This window comes from Drosophila virilis, chromosome 4, assembly GCF_030788295.1.
Source record: "Drosophila virilis strain 15010-1051.87 chromosome 4, Dvir_AGI_RSII-ME, whole genome shotgun sequence".
Classification (NCBI taxonomy): Eukaryota; Metazoa; Arthropoda; class Insecta; order Diptera; family Drosophilidae; genus Drosophila; species Drosophila virilis.
In genome coordinates this window covers 6,631,388-6,652,226 of record NC_091546.1, presented here as the reverse complement: position 1 = coordinate 6,652,226, position 20,839 = coordinate 6,631,388, and the positions used below count along the sequence as shown (strand labels likewise).

The window sequence follows — 20,839 nt, the reverse complement described above, 5'->3', positions numbered from 1 at the left end:
TTTTTGTTATTTTTCTGCTTTTTTTGTCACAGACAAAATCAACAGCCACAAAAATACAAGAAAAAAAAAAAACTGAAACTGAATTTTTTGTGCTCTGTGGAGCAGTGGATCATAAAAGCCGCTAAAAGGTGTGGGCGATTTCACAAAAACACAAAAACATTGTGATTTGTTTATTGAATTGATTAGAGTGCGCCAGAGTCGAGTGTGTCGAGCACGAGATTCGGACATTTGATCAAGGGAAGCATTAATCATAACTCAAACTCAACTCAACTCGAACAACTCAAAATGTACACATTCTTATTACAAAATTCAAAGTAGGCGGGCAAAGCTTCAGTCAGTTTTGAAATTAAGCAAATATTTCAAATATAACTGAAAATTCATTACGTTTGGTCCACAGACAAAAGCTGCTTGCTAATGCACTTCAAACGTATTTATTTCGTATCGATAGCAAAATTAATCGTTATCGTTTCTAGTTGCCACCTGGCATAAAAACGCGTTTTTGAAATTACCTAAAAAATCACGCGCAGCTAACTTCAAGTCAAACTGAATTGTGTTTTGTCATTGCGAAGTGTTTTATAGCCCAACTGCCCGGAATTACAAATATTTCTATATAAAATGGTAAATAGTTAGCCAAAATATGCCAGCCATATATATAGTAACTAATGTGCACTTCGCTCAACAGAATCAGCAATCGCTCAAAGTTCGCCCATCAGACGTACAGGTGCTGAACGCCACGGGCAAGGCGAGGCTGCCCACGGATCAGAACTGTTTGAGCCAATTGGCGCACGTACATCGTTTGCGCGACTCGGAATTGAATTATGATGATCACAAGTATAACTTGAACATGCAAATGCTGCGAAATCGCGAGGGTCTGGGCGCACCCTTGCGAATGGGCATGGAACGCTTTGCCGCACGCCAAATAGGCCGTTTGCCCTTTCTGCAGTCCAGGTGAGCACCAACAAATATTCATTTAAATAAAGTATTTAATCTATATGTATTGCAGCAACATGATGGACGATGTGATCACTGGACGCTGTGACGAAATCTCATTTGAAGACTTCCTCAACCTGCCCGAGTACAATGAGAACTTGCGCCAGCCGCATGCCGTCGTGGAGAAATCGTTGGGCATTTATCTCTAGATAGATCTATAACTTTTTTACATTACCATCTTATAATAAAAACTGTAACAGCCCTTGCTTCACAAAGTGGAATCTGCAGCGCGAAACTTCTTTGAGCCAAATGCACACATTTATTTGTCATCAACATTTTGCTAATTATCGCACAAACTTAGACATTTTACTCAAACATAACGTATTTCAACTAAAAACTATAAAGAATATATTGGCAGAGTTTTGGTTTCTAAAATTATACGTAGAAGAATCGGTTGTACTCGAGAGATTCATTAAATTATATACGTAATGCATACAAAAAAAATAAAGAGCAAAAAGTTGCCTTTAAAAAAGGCATGGAAAACCGTTTTTAAAAAATATATAATTAAAATAGGGAGCATACAAATTAAAAACAGCTTGCAAATGGACGAATTCGTTTCATACAATAACATTAGACTTAAGCTTAAGGAAACCAAATTAAATGAAGCGGAGGGCATGTTTTTTTTTAAATTATACAATATTGCATATGTAGAAGATATTTCGTTTGTTGGAATACAATAGATACTATATATAGAGAATCGCTCTAGTAGATCCAGTTGACGGGCACCCACTGCTCCTCGTGACTCATCTGGTCCAGGGTCTCGACCACCTGACGGAACGTCTCATCAAAATCTTCGTTGACAATGACCATATCGAAGTATTTCTCATATTTGCGTTGGACAAAGCTGCTCTCCTCCACCGTGGAAATGAGATCGTCGTCCTGTTGACAATGATAACGATAATGATATGTGTTAAGCAATGTTTGTGTATTCAAGCAGAGATCTAGGAGCGCTACAAAGGTGGCCTAATGCGTGCAGGGATCGTGAAACAAGACGCGCACATTAGAAGGCTCAATCCGAGCGCAGGCTGCTTTAGCTGACATTTACCTCATAGAGCGATGCCAGCGACTCGAGGGTGCGTGCGCGCCTGGAACTGAAGCGTATGGAGCTCTGACGATCGAACTGGAATAGGTTTACAAAGTTAGCGATTTCTAAGCTACAACTAGCTGGGCACAGTTAGATCTCTAAACCTACAGATAGATTTCTATTGGAGCCGGTCGCACGGCGATCGGCATAGATAGTTTTCAGCTGTTCCATGCCCGGCGCCGCAATGAATATAACAAATGGCATCAGTTCCTGGCTATTGTGCAGTATCTTCAAGGCGTTCGGCGCACAATCCAATATGCACATGCGACCGCTATTGATCACATCCTTGATCGACTGCAAATGGGTGCCATAGAGATTGCCATTGTGTTCGCCATATTCGAGAAACTCGTTTTGCTTGACTGCCTCCTCCATTTCCTCGCGATCCATGAACCAATAGCTAACGCCGTTCTCCTCCAAGGCGCGCTTCGGGCGACTCGTATCTGTTGTATAAGTTTTAAAGGATTCATTTCAATTCAAGCAGCTGGAAAATTGCATTTAATTACGTGGAATCACGGCGCCAAATTTGTCCACATCGCTGTTGATCAGCCGATTCTTGAGCGTGCGTCTGCCCACACCGGAGACGCCAATCAGTACCAGAGTTTTCCTGCGAAACGGCGGCATGCGGGTGACCTCCTCATAGAGCAGCAGCTCGGCCTTGTCGAACTCACAATTCGCCACGGACCGATACATGGTCTTCCGCTTGCGCTTCGATATCTGTGGAGAATCCATAGATTGAGTGCCAGCCTTCTTCTGGTCTCGGCTCTAGTGGAACCTACCCGTGTGCCACAGATGCCAATCTTGTGCACATAGTCCGCCTCGGGCGCCACAAACGCCTTGCGCCGCTCCTCGAGCTCCTGCGATGGCACCAGACCAATTTTATCCGACTCGGCGGTTATGTTCTTTGCCTGCCACCAATTGGGATCTTTCACATTGATAATCTAAAAGGAAATGATAAAAAATTGCATTTCTTTTCTACATCAAAATCTAAAATTCTGACGCACCTGCAATATGTCGCCCGATTTGAAGGGCAAACCGATGTCCCGGCAGGGCAGCAGCGAATCCTCCGAGGGATTATATGTGAACAGGGCGCGCATATAGCACTAAGAGATTTCAAAGATTCATTAGATAAACACAGATTTCAGTTATATAAGAAACTACCATTTGTTTATGCTTAGCACTAGGATTTACTTACTTAAATGCAGGTGTTTTAGAATTTAGTTAGGATCTTGGTCTAAAGAGAACTAACACATATCATTTGAGATTAAATATGCATCTAAAGGTAAATCAATTACAATTTTTAGGTACAGTGGTCGCTCGGTAACTTGATTTGCTCAGAAACCGGAATAAACATTTTGAATGTTAGTAAATAATTTTCAATAATTATTATTATAATTTTTTTATTTTTCTGAAATTGACATTGATTTATTTAAAGGTCAGGGTTTTCTTTAGCGAGTGACCACTGTAGTTGGCAAAACAACTAGACAAAAATATCTCTCGTATGAAAATCCATGCAAAAAAGTAGCAAATTTTTTTTCTTCTTTAAAAACACACATATAGAACTTACCGTTAGCTTCTTGCCCGATTCAAGATTTGTGATGCCATTCTGTTTTACCTGACCCCCACTGACCGTATAGCGACCACTTTTGATCTCCTCATCGACATTGGGTCCAATCTTGAGCGTGAGATTCTCCTTGGCCCGGGACACCTCCACTTGGAGCTCGTCGGGCGTGCGCACCGGTGTGCCATTCACCTCGAGTATAACATCGCCCACATGGAGCATGCCCTGCTTATCGATCACTCCGCCGGCAAGGATGCGCGCCACCACCAGCTGCTTGAACTCGTCCAGCTCAACGGTCAGGCCCAGCGGCTGCTTGGGATCCCGACGCAGTCCAACCATCTTGATGGTCTCCACAGGCATCTTGCTGTTCAGTATGTCTTCCGTATAGAGATAGCCGCCCGACTGGCGTTGACTTGTCGCCTCGAGTTTTGTTATGGATCCACCGGCACTTTTTAAACGTTGCTCGTACAAATATCCTATCTCATCGTGAGCACGCAGCAGAGCCTGAAGAGAGAGACAGAGAGAGAGTGAGAGAGTTTTAGTCTGCTTTAAAAGAGCTTAAAAAGCTTTCGCTCAGCTAAGGCGGGCACGCGTGAGCTTTTGGTTCAACTCTTTGTGACTGACTGATTGATGGGCGAACTGATTGATGATCGACGCACAGACCAAACCATTAAAGCTGGGAATTTGAATTTTTTACGAGAGTTACGTTTTATGATGTAAATGATCATATAGGCGGGGTTTCTGAAAACTCCATTTGGAAGGTTCGAAATAAGATGAAAAAGGTGCAATTGGCTTAAACTTAATTTAACAGACTTTTTAACAACTTTTTTGAAGAATACAATTTCGGAAAAGGTGTGGCGACTTTTCTGAATGGAACTTGGGTATTGAATTTCCATTTTCCCATAATTTCAACATGTTTCAAATATGTTAATTGAAATACTTACTCGAAAGTGAGGTTGGGCCAGGAGCTTGGCTAGCTCGCGCGATTCCAAACGTCGCGAGGGCGAGAATTTGCGTATGATATCGTCACAGATCGGCTTGTTGTTCAGATGCGCGGGCAGAAAGGCGGGCACTGGCTGCGGCTCGGTTGGATTCAGCTAAGAAAACGAATAGAGATGTGAGTGGATACGTGAGAGGGAGACAAAACATGTACGCATAATTAAATTAAGTTGGGCACAGACTCGGCTCATCATCTCACTGCCCTAGGTCAAGTCATTTATGCTTCGGCTTAATTGACGTTCGCATCCGTTAATTGGCTGCTTTTTTTTGGCAGCATTGTCTCTCGCTCTCTCCCGCGCTCTCTTTTATGGGCTACCCCATTTAACCCCTGTGAACTTTGGTCTGTTCCATTTTAACTCAACGACTTGCTTTGAGTCTTAGGTCAAAAATTAGGTCGTTTGTGCGACACATTTGGGTCGCGCCTAGAAAAGTGAATTTTTTGTGCTTTAATTGCATTTAATTCGCGTCTTCCGGCGCTCTTGTCTTGCGAAATTTATTTACTTTCCAACGTCGGACGGCGCCAACTCATCCCTTGTGTCTCTCTGCACTATGTTATTTCTGTATTTCTGTATTTATTATTATTATTCTTATGTCTCTGCCACAGTTTCCGCCCACGGTGGAGCGACTCACTCATGCAATATTTATAAGCCAGGGAAGAGTTTTCCATTTCTCTAGAAACGCAATGCACTCTGCTGAATTGCAGGAAATTATATTACTTCGCAGCGAACGGAAGCTTGGCGAGATATATAATCAAAATTTACATTTCTTTAAAATGCATCAATTCATTTGGAAAGTTCTTCTAACGAACAGACAGAACTTTTCCTTGGCCAAGGAAATTTTCTATTTACTAATGCTCCAAAAAAAAAAAATGCAAGATTATGAAAATTAAATCTAATATTTAGCCTGATTTAGAATAGAATAATTTTCTAGTAGCATCAGCGACACGATTTCCGGTCAGAGCTATTTTTGTTAGTTAATAGAGAAAAAAAATAATACTTTTTATTTAATCACATAAAATAGAAAAAAACGTATTAAAAAAAGTAAAGAAATTTATGCTAGATATATCTATAGAGTGTTAAGTACATAGGATAAAGATTTAGCAATGGGAAATTATTAACCCGCTAGAGGAAATTTATAGCCTGTTCGGCAATCTATTTTCCCTATTTCTACCCCTTTCCCCCTATTTTCCTAATTTCTAATTTTCCCGAATATTCCTTAAAGTGTGCCAACTTAAACCTTAAATTTAATTCTGATCTAATCTTTTACTGTAAGCTTTAATTTAGAACGGAACTGTTCCAATTGGACTTGTAGCTTGGCTCTTAAGCCTTAAAACCAATATACTCAGGCCTTCAGTTCTTTCTGTGCTTTTATGCAGACAAAAGCTCAGCGTTATCTCTAAGCAGTGATTATTGTTTATTTATTTACACATAGTTGTCTGGCGCATATCGAATTACAGTTCTTCCGTGTGAAAAGAAGCCCTACAGCGAGCTTCCTTTGCTCGCCCTAACAGACACACATACACGCACGCACTTTCACACACACACACACACGAATGACAACTGTTATTGACACTGAGCTTTGCTGTTGCTGTTGTTGCTGTTGTTCTTGTTGCTGGTTGCTAACGCAAAGGGCTTTCACCTTAGAGTTTGGTTTGTTGTTGTCATAACAAATTGCGTAAAAATTTTCAACAGGTAATGTCTAATTGGGCAAAACTCTTATGTTAATTACACACACAATTAACAACAATGAGGTATTTCATATTTTTTTTCTTCTTTGACATACTCTACGTGCGAAGGCTAAACGTTAAAAGCAACTCGCGTATCTTTAAGAAATGTAACCTAAAAACTTGAATTCTTATTGGAGAAACGTATAAAGTTCTTATTGCGCTTCATTTAATAGCATTTAACTAACATTTTTATTTAAATTTATTTAGTTAGTAGTAAGCAAGCACTTTTCGTTTTTCAATTGTACATTTTTTCACTTTTTTTTGGAGCCACTCCCAAAACGCGCGAGCGAGCGCAGCGTTGAAGCCAAGAAGAGCGGAGCGTGACAGCAGGCCAAAAGGTGTGTAAGTATCTGTGTGAGTAAGCCGGAGAGTGAGCTTCTGTCTGTCGGTGTGCATGTGTGCATGTCTGAGTGTTTGTGTGTGTGTGAGTATGCAACACACACGATTTTGGAAATGCCAAAACACAGTTAAGACGTTACACAATAGACGAGACGAGTGCTGCACCGCTTCAAACCAGACGCGACTACGTCATCAAGTTGAATACCAGTTAGCCAGGCTAAAATTGGACTTGGGTTTGTTATTGACTGAGTAACCAAGGTAGCACATGGGCAAAACACTTGTTCCAATTTGCTCTATTTACTTAATGGCACATATACTACAACAAGTACATAATAAAAACAATCACTTTTACTGGTATATGCATGGAAAACCGTTTACTTTACATTAAAAGCGTCTTTAAGTCACAAATAAATGAGCGCGACGATCGCGAGAAAGAGAGTGAGAGAGAGAGAGAAGGAGAGCGCGTCAAGCGGCGAGCGAGTATTCAAAACTAACTGTTGCATATTTGTTGTTGAGCCGCTGCCCCGTTTAAGCCATGCTCAAATGAGCAAAGCGCGCGCACACACACACACACACACACACACGCACACGCACACAAAACTCGCCACCAAGCGCACGCAACAATAGCAGAACCTCACCTTAGCACAGCTCGCAAGTAACTGACTCACATAGAAACCCCGTTCGGCTAAGCAGTTGGGTGTGCGTGCTATGAGAGTGAGAGCGCGCACACTAGGGCTAACTGCCCAGCATATGTGAGTGTGAGCTTAGTTGGCGCTCTTAGTGGCGCGCATTAGTATTAGTGCAGGGGCACTTGTTCTGTCTTATTGGTCTTAACGTTACAACTGTACGCCTCTGTTTAGCACCGCTGTTAGTTAACAGCGCGCGCTTAACAGCAGCTCAGCCAAGCCGCTCTCAGAGCTTTTTGCTGTTGGCCAGCCGCTGCATTAGTAGGCCAACAACTCTGCCGCTGCTCTTGTGCATTTGTTGGTTTTGTTGTTGTTTCTTCTTTTTTTTTTTGTTTTTTTTGTGGCCAGGTATCATAAAGTTTTCATAATTAACACATGCATGCGCATTTAGTTTGAAAATCCATTTGAAAACCAGTTTGTAAAGCTTCGCTGCCCGTTTCTTAGGGCGTAGTTGTTGTTGTCGTCGTATGTTTGTGCTTTTTATGGGCGTCTGGAATTTCGGAGTGACATTTCTTTTAGATTTCTGCTTATCAGCAAGTCTCGTGACTTGTAATTTGTAATTACTTTCACTGCCTTTCTCAACAACGGGTCAGTGTAATAACCACATTGTGCCTCATGCCAAATGTTTATTCTAATTATTCGCGACACGCGACGTCGCTTTAAATGTTTTTTTTTTCGTCTCTTTGTTGGCTTTTGCGTGTTTAGGTTGTTGTTTTTTTTTTTTTTAGCCAGATTTGCCAGAAAAACAAAGGCCCATTGAAAAAGAAAATATTGTTTGACGTATTTAATTAGCTCTGCATTTTTATGGGCATTTTAATTGCGATGAGTAAAGAAAATCAATAGCTTGGCCGCATTGAAATAGGGCAAAAATGACGCCTTTTCAACAGCTTATTATTCAATTATTTACATAATTTAATTCACATATAATTTCACCAGCCAATAGGGTCAAGTTTAATGCGAAAACAAGCGAAAAGGGAATTGTGTTAATTGCTATGCCATAACAATTATCTTAAAAGTCTCAACTCGCAAGTATTTCGAGTATTTCGCACTTAATCAAAGAGCACAAAGGGCAAGGGACAAGCACTTGCCCAGCTTTAGTACATCTTTCTATAGCCCAGCATTACGCTCAAGTGAAAGCTTCTGCACCCCTCGCCCGATTACTTGCATGCACTGCAAGTAATCGGGCGTAAAATAGTTAAAGAAATGATGCAAGAAAAGGGTAAACTTTTTCAACCAAGCATGTGTACGCATATGTATACACTTAGAGAAAACTTTAAGAACTATATACTTAAAAGCTCTTAAAGTCCGTTCGAGGTAAGAAAATCATCATGAAATTCTTAACTTAAGATCTAGAGATATATATAGGCCTCAATTTCGAGACATTTTAATCTAATTTAAGTTTTTCTGCTGTTTCTATAGTTATAAAACCTTTCCTTAAAGGTAAATTTCCAAATCAATTCATGAATTATTGAAAAATATTCAGTAACAAAATGTACTTGAAATATTAAAGAAAATCCAATAAAAAAATTGAAACCATTTCACACTAGAATTCAAAACGAAGTTTTCGCCAAGTGTATGTACCATACATAGATATGAGAGTGTGTGTGTGTGTGTGTGTGTGTCGTGTAAACAATGATTTTTCTTGTCTGCGCGAAATGTTCGATAATGTGGAGAAAAAAATAGCGTACGTTATTTTCCACTTATTGAACGTGCCGGCATTAGCAGATGGTTTGGTTTCATATGAATCTGGATCTAGGTCATGCGACCAAAAAAAAAAAAGTTGAAGGTGTGTGCGTGTGTGTAATTTACATACCATAAGTTCCTTATGGGGCGTTGTTGGATTACTGAGCAAAAGGCCCTTAAGAAAGATTTCATCCGTGTCGGAGAGATCCGCGGAATTGCGATAGGCAGCTAGAAGGAAAAAGCAGCAAAAGATAGCATCTATGTGATTTGAAGCAACTATGTGAATGAAGCTTAGAAGCGTTTTGTTTTGAACAAGTTGCAGCCGAAGATACCGTTACTTTTAGTCGCTCACCGTTATCGGGGTTGTCATCGTCGCCAATTTTATTATTGCTGGCGAGCAGCTCCACCTGGTCCTGGCGGGCCCGACGCGACCGTGCACTCCAACGCACCATGCTGGCGCCACAGGCGAAAACTGTTTGCAATGAGTCGGATTGGCCCAAAAGGCAAAGAAAGGATTTGTGCTAAAGGAAGACTGACGTCACTATGAGAAGCTTACACACACACACACACAGACACACACACACGCGCGCGGAGACGAACACAAGCACTGCAGAAACTAGTTGTGCTGCTAATTTTGGCAATGCCTCAACATATGTTCGAAAGTAATTTTGAATAATCACTTCGTTTTGTTATTATATACACACAGCGCAGCAATAATTCCGCCACGACAACAACAACAACAAGTTGGCAAGACGCGCACAAGTCAAAACACGCCAACGCCAACAGTGCCAGAGAGCGTTTAAATGAAAAGTCTTTTGTTGCATGCTGCCAAAAAGCTTGCAAGCTTGCTCCCAACTTTGGCCAGCAACAAAAACAAAAAAAAAAAAAGAAAACAACAACAAAAACGAGTTTTTCACGCGCTCGATAACGATAACCGAAACAGAAATCTGCTAGTCATTTGCAGCATACACAGTCTGGCAACGCTGTCAGCTATCGTGCCTTAACAGAGCAACCCTAGAAATTTGGCTCGCCTCTATAAATCGGTCGCATGTTCAGAGATTTTCATTGTGTGTAGCAGAGGAGCTCAATAAGCCACATAAGTGAATTTCCATAAGGATAGAACAAAGTAAATAATCGAAAAAATAAAAATTATAAAAATGCCGGACGCAGTGCAGCAAAGCTTTGTGCGCTCCTTCATTGACTACTTGAAGAAGCAAGTCGATGTCATGTCGCCGGATCAGAGCGAGAGCATTGAGGTGGCCATACAATGCCTACAGGCCGCATTCGATGTGGGCGATGACGAGCCGGAAGAGCTGACGGCTTCAACACAGACCACAACGGCATCTGCCGCTGGCAGTGCTGCTGGCGGCGGCACGGGCACAGCGCCGGGCGGCGATGCAGCTGCAGCCGGCAGCAGCGGTGGCCCGATTGCCGTCAATACAAAGAACATTGACATGTTTGAGCTCTTCCAGTCGCTGTACATTGAACGTAATCCCGAATCGCTGGCCTTGGCAGAATCCATCAAAAATGAGGGTAATCGCCTGATGAAGGATGGCAAATACAATGAGGCGCTGTTGCAATACAATCGCGCCATCACCTTTGACCCGAAAAATCCGATTTTCTATTGCAACCGAGCCGCGGCCCATATTCGTCTGGGCGACAACGAACGCGCCGTCACCGACTGCAAATCGGCGCTGCTTTATAACGTCAACTATAGCAAGGCATATTGCCGCTTGGGCGTCGCCTATTCCAATCTGGGCAAATTCAATGAGGCGGAGCACGCATATGCCAAGGCGATTGAACTGGAGCCTGACAACGCTGACTATCGCAACAATCTGGAGGTGGTGCGCAATGCACGCAATCAGCCGCCGCAGCTGTCGCATCTGAGCGATGGCCTCAACGCCATGCTGTCCAATCCCACAGTGCGCAATTTGTTCAGCAGCGCCGAAATCGATCTGGAGCAATTGCAATCGATGACACACAATCCGATGGTCATGAACGCCATCGGTCAATTGTTTTCCAATATCGGTGCACCGGGAGCTGCTGCACCCGGCTCGGGTGCTCCACCAGCCCAAGTGCCGGCCATGCCCAATGATATGTTGCAATTGTTCCAGAGCTTCGCCACGCAGCTGGTGGGTGCGCAGCAGCAGCAGCAGCAACGGCAGCCGGGAGGAACCAGTCCACCCGATGGCCAACAGCCGGGCAATCAGCCGCCGCCAAGCATCTAGGTGTGTGTGCATCGTTTTAGAGTTAACCGAGCGCGATTCGAGCGCTATATAAAATGTACTAAGTTTTAAGCTGAAATAAATTGTGTTAATGTTTAAAAAGGCTTACAATAGACACACACACACACACACATATACACATATATTTATAATTGCTAATAAATGAATAAACACACACAAAGTGCCTCGTTTACTGGTTTCGAAATACAAACCAATCGGGGATTGCAATTTCTAAAACCTTGTTTGTACTGGAATCAGTCGGGGCTATATATATATATTTTTATTTTTTATAGAAGGGTCTTCCACAACGGACGCAAGAACATAAAACAGGGAAGCGCAACTTTGAGGAATACAAACAAGTTTTTCTTGCATAAAACTGCTTAAGAAAACTATATTTGGTTTAGTTTCTATCGAAACCAATTTTTTGTATTTTTCGGTTTATTGAAATTCAAATTTTAATATGTTCGCATATTTTTTTTTCTTGTTTCTGTTGCTGTTGCGCTACGTTGTACAATTGTGAGGCTAATATGTAAACCAAAAAAGAATAATAATTATTTATGCTTGTGAATTAAAGGATTTGACAAACTCTTTTGCACATGTTTGTAAATCTTGTGCCTCGAAAAACAGTAAATACGAGATTGCAAATATCTTTCATACAAGTGGGTGGAGGGTGGAGGGCACTTCAAATGTTGTTTACTTTTTGTAACTGGAGTTGATTATTTATGTTTAGCAGAAGATATTGCAAATTGTTTACAAACTATTTTATATTATTACAGCTAGGCATTTGGATAGTTGATAAATAATGCCTGATATGATAAAACAACGTGCACAGCCAAGACAAAATAAAACTGTGTGAGACGTGAGTGAGCGTGGCGTTGTTTTAAAATATCACGCGTAAATTTGCAAACATGTTGTGTGTTTCAGAAATAAGCAAATTAAAAGGAATTGTTAAAAGAACTGCATTTAATTTGATGCTGATTTGCAGGCTCTGAAATATATCAAAGGTAGACAATTACAATGAAAGCTCACTCGATACTCACCCGGTTGTGTGCGAATAGAGCAGATTGTTCCTCCTTTAGCCAGGATTGGTGTCAGTTTTGCAAGTGGTTTATTTTTACGCGGGACGCTTTTGGAGAATTTTCATAATCTCTCGTTATCTTTCTTTTTTTTTTCTTTTGTGTTGTTTCATGTTGTTTAACGACTAGGATGTGAAAGTTGTTGTTGCTGGGCTGCATCTAATATCTGTTGTAGCGTCGATTCCTAAAGCCGCCTCCACCGCCGCCGCCGCCGCCACCGCGTTGCCGCGCGCGATTGTTGTTGCCATAATTGGAATTCACCTTTCCCGAATACTTGCCCGAGGGCGGCGAGTAGAATTTCTGTTCATTGGATGGCCGCGATTTCTTATCCTGCACCTCATGCTCCTGATTACCATTGGCGGCGCCCTTGTCGCCAAATGTGATGGGCGCATGGCGTTTGCCAAGCTTGCTCTGCAAAGTAGTTTAACATTTAAATCTGATAGTAATGAATTTTATGAGAATGCATACATTTTTGGGCACAACCCAGGAGAGCACAATGTCATGTTTGAATATGGGCGGTGAATGAAATAGATCACGTATCAGAATATTTATGTTTGATGTTGTCTTCAAAGCCGTTTGCTTCAATTGATTCTCCTCGGTTTTCAGCTCCTCGGCTGACTTGCCTTTAAGAGCCTCCTCCAATTTCTTAATGTAACTGAGGAATAAAATAAGTTAGGGAATAACTTGTATGGCTTCATGCATATGAAACTTACCCCTGTGTACCGCGCGCTAGATATTGCAATCTAGCACGAAAGTCTTTTAGTTTTTCGGCATCCTCAACAAACATTAAATTGCCTGGATGCTTCTTGCCCAGCGTGTGCAATGCATAAAGCAAACACTCAGCATGCGAGAATTGAAATGAGGGTGGCGTATCTACGGTATCCTCGTCGCTCAGCTTTGGCAAGGGCATGTATTCCTGTAAATTAGGATTAAACATTAAGTTGGCACACTTTCAGATAAAGCCAAACCATAAAAAACCCACCAATAGCACATTGTACACGGCATTAATGCGTTCGTTGGCATTCTCTAGTTTATCCGTGTTGGTTATCATCTCGGCAAATACTTTGAGCAAACGCAATTGTATCTGATCCTGTGAGACTGCGGTGGCAATCAAATTCCATGTGTTTATTGGCAACAGTTTATCGCAAACATAGGCCACGAATTGCGTTGATTTAATCGTTTTCTACAATTAAAATAGCAAGAATGAATTTAATTGTAACTACTGCAAGTTGTTTGCTTACCGAAAAGTATGGTGCTGCTGCCGTGGCACATTGTATGAAACGTTCCACAACTTCATCGTCAACAGCTATGGCATCCGTATCGGCGGTATTTAGCTCAGCTTGTTCCGTTGCCAACTTGACCAATTCGGCATGGCCGGTAATTGTGTTGCCCAGCTTGGTCGAACCCAATATTGTCATACATAGATGAAATTCATCGGCTGTCACGTCCTGCAATGCCTTCTTGATCTCCTCCACAATGTAATCCTCGATTTCCTTGGTTATGACAGTCGGACCCATTGTCAACAGTTTGGTTGCAATGAACTTAAAGCAACGCTCACGCGTTGGCTCATCGCCCGTGGTTATCTGCTGAAATAAACCAGCAATGGCGCTCTTCGTGTCCAATTTAATGATGCTGAGCAACGAGTTGTTCACTTGCTGCAACTCGGTTGCGTCGTCCAGAATTAGTAGCTGGGCCAGTGTGTCGCCCACGCGGACGGTAGCTTCGGCATTGCCCTGGCATAGCTTGGGCAAATCTTTGATGGCTTGGCGGCGTATCTGAAAGTGGGCATACACATATACAATCACATTTTTTCTAATTATCGCACGGCATTATAATTTATAATTCTTTCTTTTGGAATACTATAACATAAGGCCATGGCCATGTATGCCAGGTTATGTATGCCGCCGGCAGCGGTATTTAATTTTCAGCAGCACAAAGTTAACTGTTATTTGACTTACGCACCTGTGTATCATCATCTTCGCATAAATCGAACTGTGCATCGATTGCGGTGTCTGACAGTTCCGGAAAGTGTTTAAAAAAGTTGCCAATAAATTGCGAAGCCAAACGCTTCTCCTTCGATGTGCCTTTTACGGCCTGCAATATCTCTTTGTATTCCGCAACATGCTGAAAATATTAAAAAGGCAAACATTTTATAGATTTCTTAACTGTTTTTTTTTTTTTTTTAACTAGCGCCGGCGCGGATGCCAATTTGCAGGCTCATGTACTTCAGTACACACATGCACGCACTCACACAGTCATATGTATATGGCAACTACCGTTCATTTTGACGCGTCTTTTTAATGGCGCTTACCTCAGTTATTTTATCTCCCGCTTCGGATAGTATTTCGTAGCATTTATAAAGACGCTCAATGTTGTCCATTGTTGTAGCTTAACAGTTATTTTATTACTAATAATTACTTTTACAGTCAGGTTAACACAGCGAAACGTTTTCCACGATTTTTTTTCTCTCAAACAAAATGGTGTGTCTAGTCAGTGATGTCACTTCTAGTGAGCGTGCTGTCGATTGGCATATGAAGTTATCGGTCACGAGTCATGCGATTGTTATCGAGTAGCGAATAGTTAGTCAGGTAATATAATTTATTTGAAAATTATTGCGGCTACAATTAGCTGATTAAATTATGAGATTGCCTTTAAGGCCAGCTCAAAGTAATCGACCATCATGGGATATATTTCATCGTATTGTTGAATATTCTTGCGCCTGGCATTGTCACGATATCTTTGCAGTGCCCCAGATATCAGCTCCAACTTTTCGCGCTCTGCTGTATGCCCGTCCAGCCATTCGATCAAACGCTCATTTGACCAATTTGCCGTGGTGTGTGGTGATTGCAGCTCTGCGCCAGCATGTCCGAACAGGAGCAGCAGTACTATATAACTGGGCACCAGCGAATCCGCACCAACTGTTTGTTTTACCAGCTCCTCGGGGCTCTGCACAATCAGCAGCGACATGGCGCGCAGCAAACGCGACGGTTTGCCCAGCTCAGCGAAGTTGGGACAAAGTGGTTTCAGTGCCTGCTCCATGTGCAGGCAATCCTGCTTCAGGCGCTGTCTGCCAGCGCTGCTCAAGGGTCGCAAAATGCATAGGTTGTGTATGAAGAGCTCAATGCAGCGCTTGGCCAGCTCCTGACCACATTTACTGGTCATCTCCTTATCATCAAACAGTTCAATGTGGTGCGACCAGGAGCGGCTGACGAACTCCTGTAAGAATAATCATACATTTGTATAGTTATGTGAGGCAAAGGATTAAATCAGTATATGCACCTGCAGCTCCTTCATGTACATTGATGGACCGGTTGTGGCCAGCCTGTCCGTATTGAGACCCGGCTCACGGTGCATGCTTAGTATGATAATACTTATAGCTGTGATAATCGATTCCATAATCTGCTGCAATATGGTGCCAATTAAAAGATCCGCCTGCTCCAAGGAGCGCGCTATGTTCGCACGTGCTGCGCCCGGCGTTTTCTCAAATTGCAGCTGCAGATCATTCAACATGCGACGCACTGAATCCTTGTAATAGTATAGCACATTCGCCAGTTGCGTGTTCTGCTGCTGCTGCAAATTGGGCAAATCGACGACCTGCTTGGAGTCAGCGCCCAGCTTAATTTGTGCTTCCAACTTGGTGCACAGCTCCTTGCCGCAGGCAATAAACACATTGGCAATCGCATTGCTGAGCCGGCTGTCAATGAGCGCTGCGCTCAGCTCCGTCGATGCGACACGTATGAAATTATCCACAGTTTCATTGCCGGGCAAATCGACGCCCGCCAAGCAGGCCTTCAGATTGGCAGCACACTTGCTCACATAGCCGACCTCGAGGGGCGCAAAGAGTTCGTTGTCGAACTGGAATTCATTATTTAGCCGCTGTTCCAGGCCACGTGCCGAGGTTAGCAGCTTGGACAGACCCTCCTGGAGCGTCTGGTTGACATGCTGTGAGCACTCGTCAAAGGATTTACGCAGCAGCTGCTGCACACGCTGCCAGAAGCGCTGTGGAATGCACTGATCCGACGACTCGCTGGTGTAGCCAAATTGATTGATCTGCTCCAGCGCCGTTTTCAGCAGCTTGATTTGTGTGCAGCTCTCATAGAGCTCGTCGTAGAGCAGCCAGTGCAGCGATTTCCAGAATTTGGCGCGAAAATTTTGGGTCGTTGTCAGTTGTGGCGCCTTGCCGGGGCCACGCGCTGCTCCAGCCTTGGCTGCACCGTTGCCACCATGCGTGGGCGAGCGCATGGCATCCGCCTTGTTGAGCACGGATATGTCGGTGCCGGCAAAGCACTCCTTGAGCGATTGCTCCATGTCTGCAATGAACGTGGCCAGCAGATTTTCAAGTGATTTCTCCAGCGTGTTAAAGTTCATAAAGATCTAAATACGATTGAGTTTACTTAGAGGCTGGAGAACCTGTTAACCAGTCACTCACCTTCAGCGCATTGACCACCTGCGTCTGGTTGCGCTCTTGCAGCCCCGTGACCAACTGCATTTGCGTTAAATTTCGTATTTTTTGCCTAGAACTTAACACATAGGCGCGCTCCGCCTGTATAAACTCGATGTCCTTTAGTTCCTTGTCTTCTATCAGCTGACCCAGCTCGAAGTGCAGCTCCGCCTGTCGCAGCACATCTTTGGTATTCTTCAGCTTGGCCGTTAACGTGAGCAATGTGCCTGCCGAGCGCAGCAGATGTGACACCTCATGGAGTCGACCAAGCACTTGGGTTTGATTCTCCACCAGCTGGTATTGGTTGTCCACTTGGGATTTCAGACGATGTCCTGTGGCGCGCACGCGTTGCACATCCTCGGCCAGCGAATTGAGTGCGGCATCAAAGCGGCCGGCGTGTGTTGCCTGCTGCAGCAGTGCACCATGCTTGTCGCGCACCTGCTGATGCAGCTCTTCGGTGGTGTTCTGCAGCCGTTTCGATAGCTCCTGGATCTGTACACCAATCGTCAGGTGCGACATGGCCGAGGTGTAGTCGTCATCAGCAACAGCACCGTCCAAAACGGACTTATCCTTGCTGGCATTGGTTGCACTGGCAGCCATCATATTGGACACCCTAAAAAAATGTTTAAGTTGCCGCTTAATATTGTTTTAACTATTATTAAAGCCTCTTAAATATTAAACAAAACACGTACATTGCCAGCTTGTCTGGCCTTTAATTTGGTATTTTTGGCTTGGGGCAAATTTAGGCAATTCCTTGTTTGTTTTGATTTCGCTGCATAAGAATATTGGTATTATTATAATATTATTATTTCAATGCTTAATTAAATAAATACTATTTAATCGACCTGTTGCATATGTTAAGTGTTATTTTAGTTTCATTCGTCATTTGTAAAATGGGCTCCCATTCGTTCTAATTGCAAATTTCGTTGCAAGTTCAGTGACCTTAACGTCATACAAATAACGGAACTTAGCTAGTGGGCCACTGCGCCCATACATTGCCCTTTTTCTTGGTATTTATTTTGGTATTTTTGTGGCCGCTTGAGCAAATTTAGTCAATTTCTTCATGTTTGTTTTGGTTTTTGCTAAGAACAAAACAATATTGGAATTTTTATAATATATATATTTTTTGTTGCTACCAGCAAAATGTCCGACGACATAAAAAAGTATTTCAACGGTCTGCTGCAGAAGTAAATGTCGTTTTAGCAACAGTTATTAAACTGGCACCCACACACCATGCTAATTACGAATTGCGTTTTCTTGCAGGGTCAGCGGCCTCTACGTCATACAGATAACGGACCGAGATGGCGTGCCGCTGCTACGAGTTAGCCACAGTCAGGAGAAGAATGTGGACTTTGCATTAATGCCATCATTCATACCCACATTTACCACAGCCTGCGATCAGGCCAGCAAACTGGGCCTGGGACGCAATAAAACAATTATATCAATGTATTCCAACTATCAGGTGGGTGTGTGTGCTAGAGATGGGTGCGTGCCTTTCAGGTCCACACAATGCGAACCTGGAAACATGCACCCTACTCCGTATGGAATTGTATAGTTCTATGACTCACCAACTTTCTTTCTCCCCCTCTCCCGACTGCTGCAGGTCGTCCAAATGAACAAATTGCCGCTGATTTTAACATTCGTTGGCGCTGAAGATTGCAACACGGGCCATATATTGGCACTTGAGCATCAGGTGGATGGCTATCTGGAGGACATAAAACTGGCCGTTACGGAGCCATAGAAACGCTTTTGTACGAATACGAATGTAGTATATATGTATATTTAAAAAAATGAAACTTTTTACTTGGCTTAAATGCAAATGCTGAATAATATTTGTCTACGACTGATTCGCAAAATGAGCGCCACCTATGGGGAATGATCAGCAAATCACGTTACATTTTTCCATCTTCCTCTCTCAATCACTTTTAAAACTAGAATACATTCCGAAAATTGCAAAAACTCTCTGTTTACACCCAATCAATCTTTAGCTATTGTAGTTTTAAAGCTCGTCGTGCATGCTCTGTGCGGAGGCAGTGTAGGCATCGCTATCGCAGGCAGCGGGCGTCTCAAATTCGTAGTAGTATTCACAACGATTCGGCTCGCTGACCGCGGTAATGCGTGGTTCCATTGCGCATTTGATATTGATTATGGCGGAGCGTTGTGGTCCGTTCCAGCAGGCAGCGCCTTGCGTGTACTTTTGCCGGCTATATTTGCTGGCGCCTTCGCCAATCCATTGATCCCAACGGCCCAAAGTGGTTTCGGCGCCGCCGTTGCGAGGCTTTTGCGAGACACGATCGAAGGGGCAGAGCGTGTAGACATATTCGCGATCCTCATACGTATAGCACTCGCCATCCATCACCGCCCACTCCTCGTGCGGGCCATAGTCCTTGCCCTCCTGCTCGTCAATCTCCTTGACTTCGTGTTCGATTTCGCGTATTTGACGTGCCACCTCCTCGTACGCATTGCGCGCCTCGTTGGCCTGCTCAATGAGACGCTGTGTTTCCGGATCGTAGGCCGGTGCCGCTGTAGTTGTCTCAACTTCGGGTGTTGCTTCACCAACGCCCACATCGGGCTCTTCGTCGTCGTACTGGTCCTCATCATCTTCGCCATCGTCTTCTTCTTCGCCGGCAGCACCAGTTTCCATGTCCGCTTGTTCTGCAGGCAAATCGTTAGACACAAAGTTGGATACATTTCTGATGTGGCTTACCCTCACTTGGCTCTGGATTGTGCAGTTCAGCGCCCTCCACGTCCGCCGCCTGAGGCAGCTCCTCCTCTTCAGCGGGCGCCTTCGGCGGCTGGAACAAACCATCAGCTAGCATTTTCAGTGGCTTAATTCGCGGCCAAGCTAGAGTAACGAAGGCATCCAAATCCATTCGATCACGTTCATCCAGGAAGTATCTGGCCTCCTCCACGGTCACAACGCCATTGCGATCGCGGTCCAGGTTCATGTCCACCATCAGCTCGGTTACCTCCACGAAGCCATCCTTGTTGGTATCGTAGCGCACAAAGCTAAGGGATGCCTCAACGCGCATTTGCTGTGGCTCCTGTTCCGCCTGCGCCGTCTCTGCATCCAGTTCACGTTGTTGCTCCTTGAAAGCCTCTACCGCTTCAGTTTCCAGAGCTTCAGCGTTCTGTTTGAGCTGCTCCTTCTCGACCTTCAAAGACTCTTGCTCCTTAATCCGCGCATTCAACTCGGAACGACGTGCCGCACGATCCGCCTTCATTTGTTTACCGCGCGATATCATCTCCTGCCGTTTCTCGGCACCCCGCTTGTGCAGTTCTGCTTCGTTGCGACGTTTTATGGCCGCAGCGGCGCCCAGCTCGATGCAGGTGTTGGCACAGCCCACCGCGGGCAACTCATCACTGCCATCACAACAATCACAGATGCCATCCTGGACCAGGGAACTGGGTATTTCCACAGGCTGATGACCCTTGTTGGTGCAGTGGAACTGCGCCAGTGGGCAGGCTGAAGTGCCCGGCTCATCGCTGCCATCGGCGCAATCACAGTAATCATCATTTACCTGTGTAAATGGTATCGTTTTGCTTCCATCCAGGCAGCTCCATTTGCCATCCGCCTGTGGCTGATACAGGGCCGCCTTTGCTAGTGAAACACCGCGTGGACGTGGCACTTCACCGCATTGAACTGCGTTTAAGGTATATGTTAATATTGCTAGTAATATTAACTCTAGATTTGTTTCACGCATGTTAAAAACTGAGTCCTCGCACTGACAATGAATTACGTGGAAATTTTACACTTGTAAATGCCGGTCTGCGGATAAGTGTGGCGTATATGGCTGCCAGCAAAATACCAAATTTTTATTGAGCACTTTAAAGAAAAATACTGCAATCAGTAAATGATGGTAACACATAGAAATTAGCTTGTGAGCACTTGTCGACAATTGCTACTGAATTTAATAATTTGTAAAAATGAGATCTGGTGTACATGTAATTACCAAAACACCACTTTTGGTCCATTTGTACCACGGGTGGTATGTTCAAGTTGTATCGTGTATGCGGACTGAATGCAACAAA

General features: G+C 43.7%; 7 protein-coding genes across 8 annotated transcripts; 3 read left to right on the top strand and 4 right to left on the bottom strand.

The window, feature by feature from the left end:
* The first annotated feature begins 415 nt into the window (after positions 1-415).
* On the top strand, positions 416-1,211 carry Pomp (proteasome maturation protein). The gene is made up of 3 exons (XM_002052656.4): positions 416-618; positions 683-948; positions 1,004-1,211. Exons 1-3 carry the CDS (start codon positions 616-618, stop codon positions 1,137-1,139), a joined length of 405 nt encoding a protein of 134 aa, XP_002052692.2. The 5' UTR covers positions 416-615; the 3' UTR covers positions 1,140-1,211.
* Positions 1,212-1,566: 355 nt separating this feature from the next.
* Positions 1,567-9,880, bottom strand: vari (MAGUK p55 subfamily member vari). 2 transcript variants are annotated; one of them, XM_002052657.4, is made up of 10 exons: positions 9,418-9,880; positions 9,196-9,293; positions 4,577-4,729; positions 3,639-4,136; positions 3,076-3,174; positions 2,851-3,012; positions 2,578-2,788; positions 2,183-2,514; positions 2,036-2,110; positions 1,567-1,869 (listed from the first exon to the last, which is right to left on the bottom strand). In XM_002052657.4, the coding sequence occupies exons 1-10, from the start codon at positions 9,515-9,517 to the stop codon at positions 1,693-1,695; spliced, it is 1,905 nt and encodes a 634-aa protein (XP_002052693.1). In that variant the 5' UTR covers positions 9,518-9,880; the 3' UTR covers positions 1,567-1,692. The 2 variants fall into 2 exon arrangements, with proteins under 2 accessions (XP_002052693.1, XP_070065119.1); XM_070209018.1 differs by lacking the exons at positions 9,196-9,293; positions 9,418-9,880 and adding an exon at positions 7,335-7,354.
* Positions 9,881-10,086: 206 nt separating this feature from the next.
* On the top strand, positions 10,087-11,362 carry Sgt (small glutamine-rich tetratricopeptide containing protein). Its single transcript, XM_002052658.4, has one exon. The coding sequence runs from the start codon at positions 10,223-10,225 to the stop codon at positions 11,291-11,293; it is 1,071 nt and encodes a 356-aa protein (XP_002052694.1). The 5' UTR covers positions 10,087-10,222; the 3' UTR covers positions 11,294-11,362.
* Positions 11,363-12,384: 1,022 nt separating this feature from the next.
* Positions 12,385-14,821, bottom strand: cass (apoptosis inhibitor cassowary). Its single transcript, XM_002052659.4, has 7 exons — positions 14,678-14,821; positions 14,329-14,490; positions 13,608-14,141; positions 13,349-13,549; positions 13,080-13,282; positions 12,835-13,021; positions 12,385-12,777 (listed from the first exon to the last, which is right to left on the bottom strand). The coding sequence occupies exons 1-7, from the start codon at positions 14,744-14,746 to the stop codon at positions 12,526-12,528; spliced, it is 1,608 nt and encodes a 535-aa protein (XP_002052695.1). The 5' UTR covers positions 14,747-14,821; the 3' UTR covers positions 12,385-12,525.
* A 181-nt stretch (positions 14,822-15,002) lies between these two features.
* On the bottom strand, positions 15,003-17,571 carry fws (four way stop). The gene is made up of 4 exons (XM_002052660.4): positions 17,500-17,571; positions 16,796-17,420; positions 15,646-16,740; positions 15,003-15,582 (listed from the first exon to the last, which is right to left on the bottom strand). Coding segments are annotated over exons 1-4 (2,301 nt in total). The 5' UTR covers positions 17,502-17,571; the 3' UTR covers position 15,003.
* A 266-nt stretch (positions 17,572-17,837) lies between these two features.
* Lamtor3 (Late endosomal/lysosomal adaptor, MAPK and MTOR activator 3) lies at positions 17,838-18,639 on the top strand. The gene is made up of 3 exons (XM_002052661.4): positions 17,838-17,994; positions 18,071-18,269; positions 18,411-18,639. The coding sequence occupies exons 1-3, from the start codon at positions 17,951-17,953 to the stop codon at positions 18,546-18,548; spliced, it is 381 nt and encodes a 126-aa protein (XP_002052697.1). The 5' UTR covers positions 17,838-17,950; the 3' UTR covers positions 18,549-18,639.
* On the bottom strand, positions 18,566-20,584 carry GCS2beta (glucosidase 2 subunit beta). Its single transcript, XM_002052662.4, has 2 exons — positions 19,515-20,584; positions 18,566-19,462 (listed from the first exon to the last, which is right to left on the bottom strand). The coding sequence occupies exons 1-2, from the start codon at positions 20,509-20,511 to the stop codon at positions 18,807-18,809; spliced, it is 1,653 nt and encodes a 550-aa protein (XP_002052698.2). The 5' UTR covers positions 20,512-20,584; the 3' UTR covers positions 18,566-18,806.
* Between the last annotated feature and the right edge of the window lie 255 nt (positions 20,585-20,839).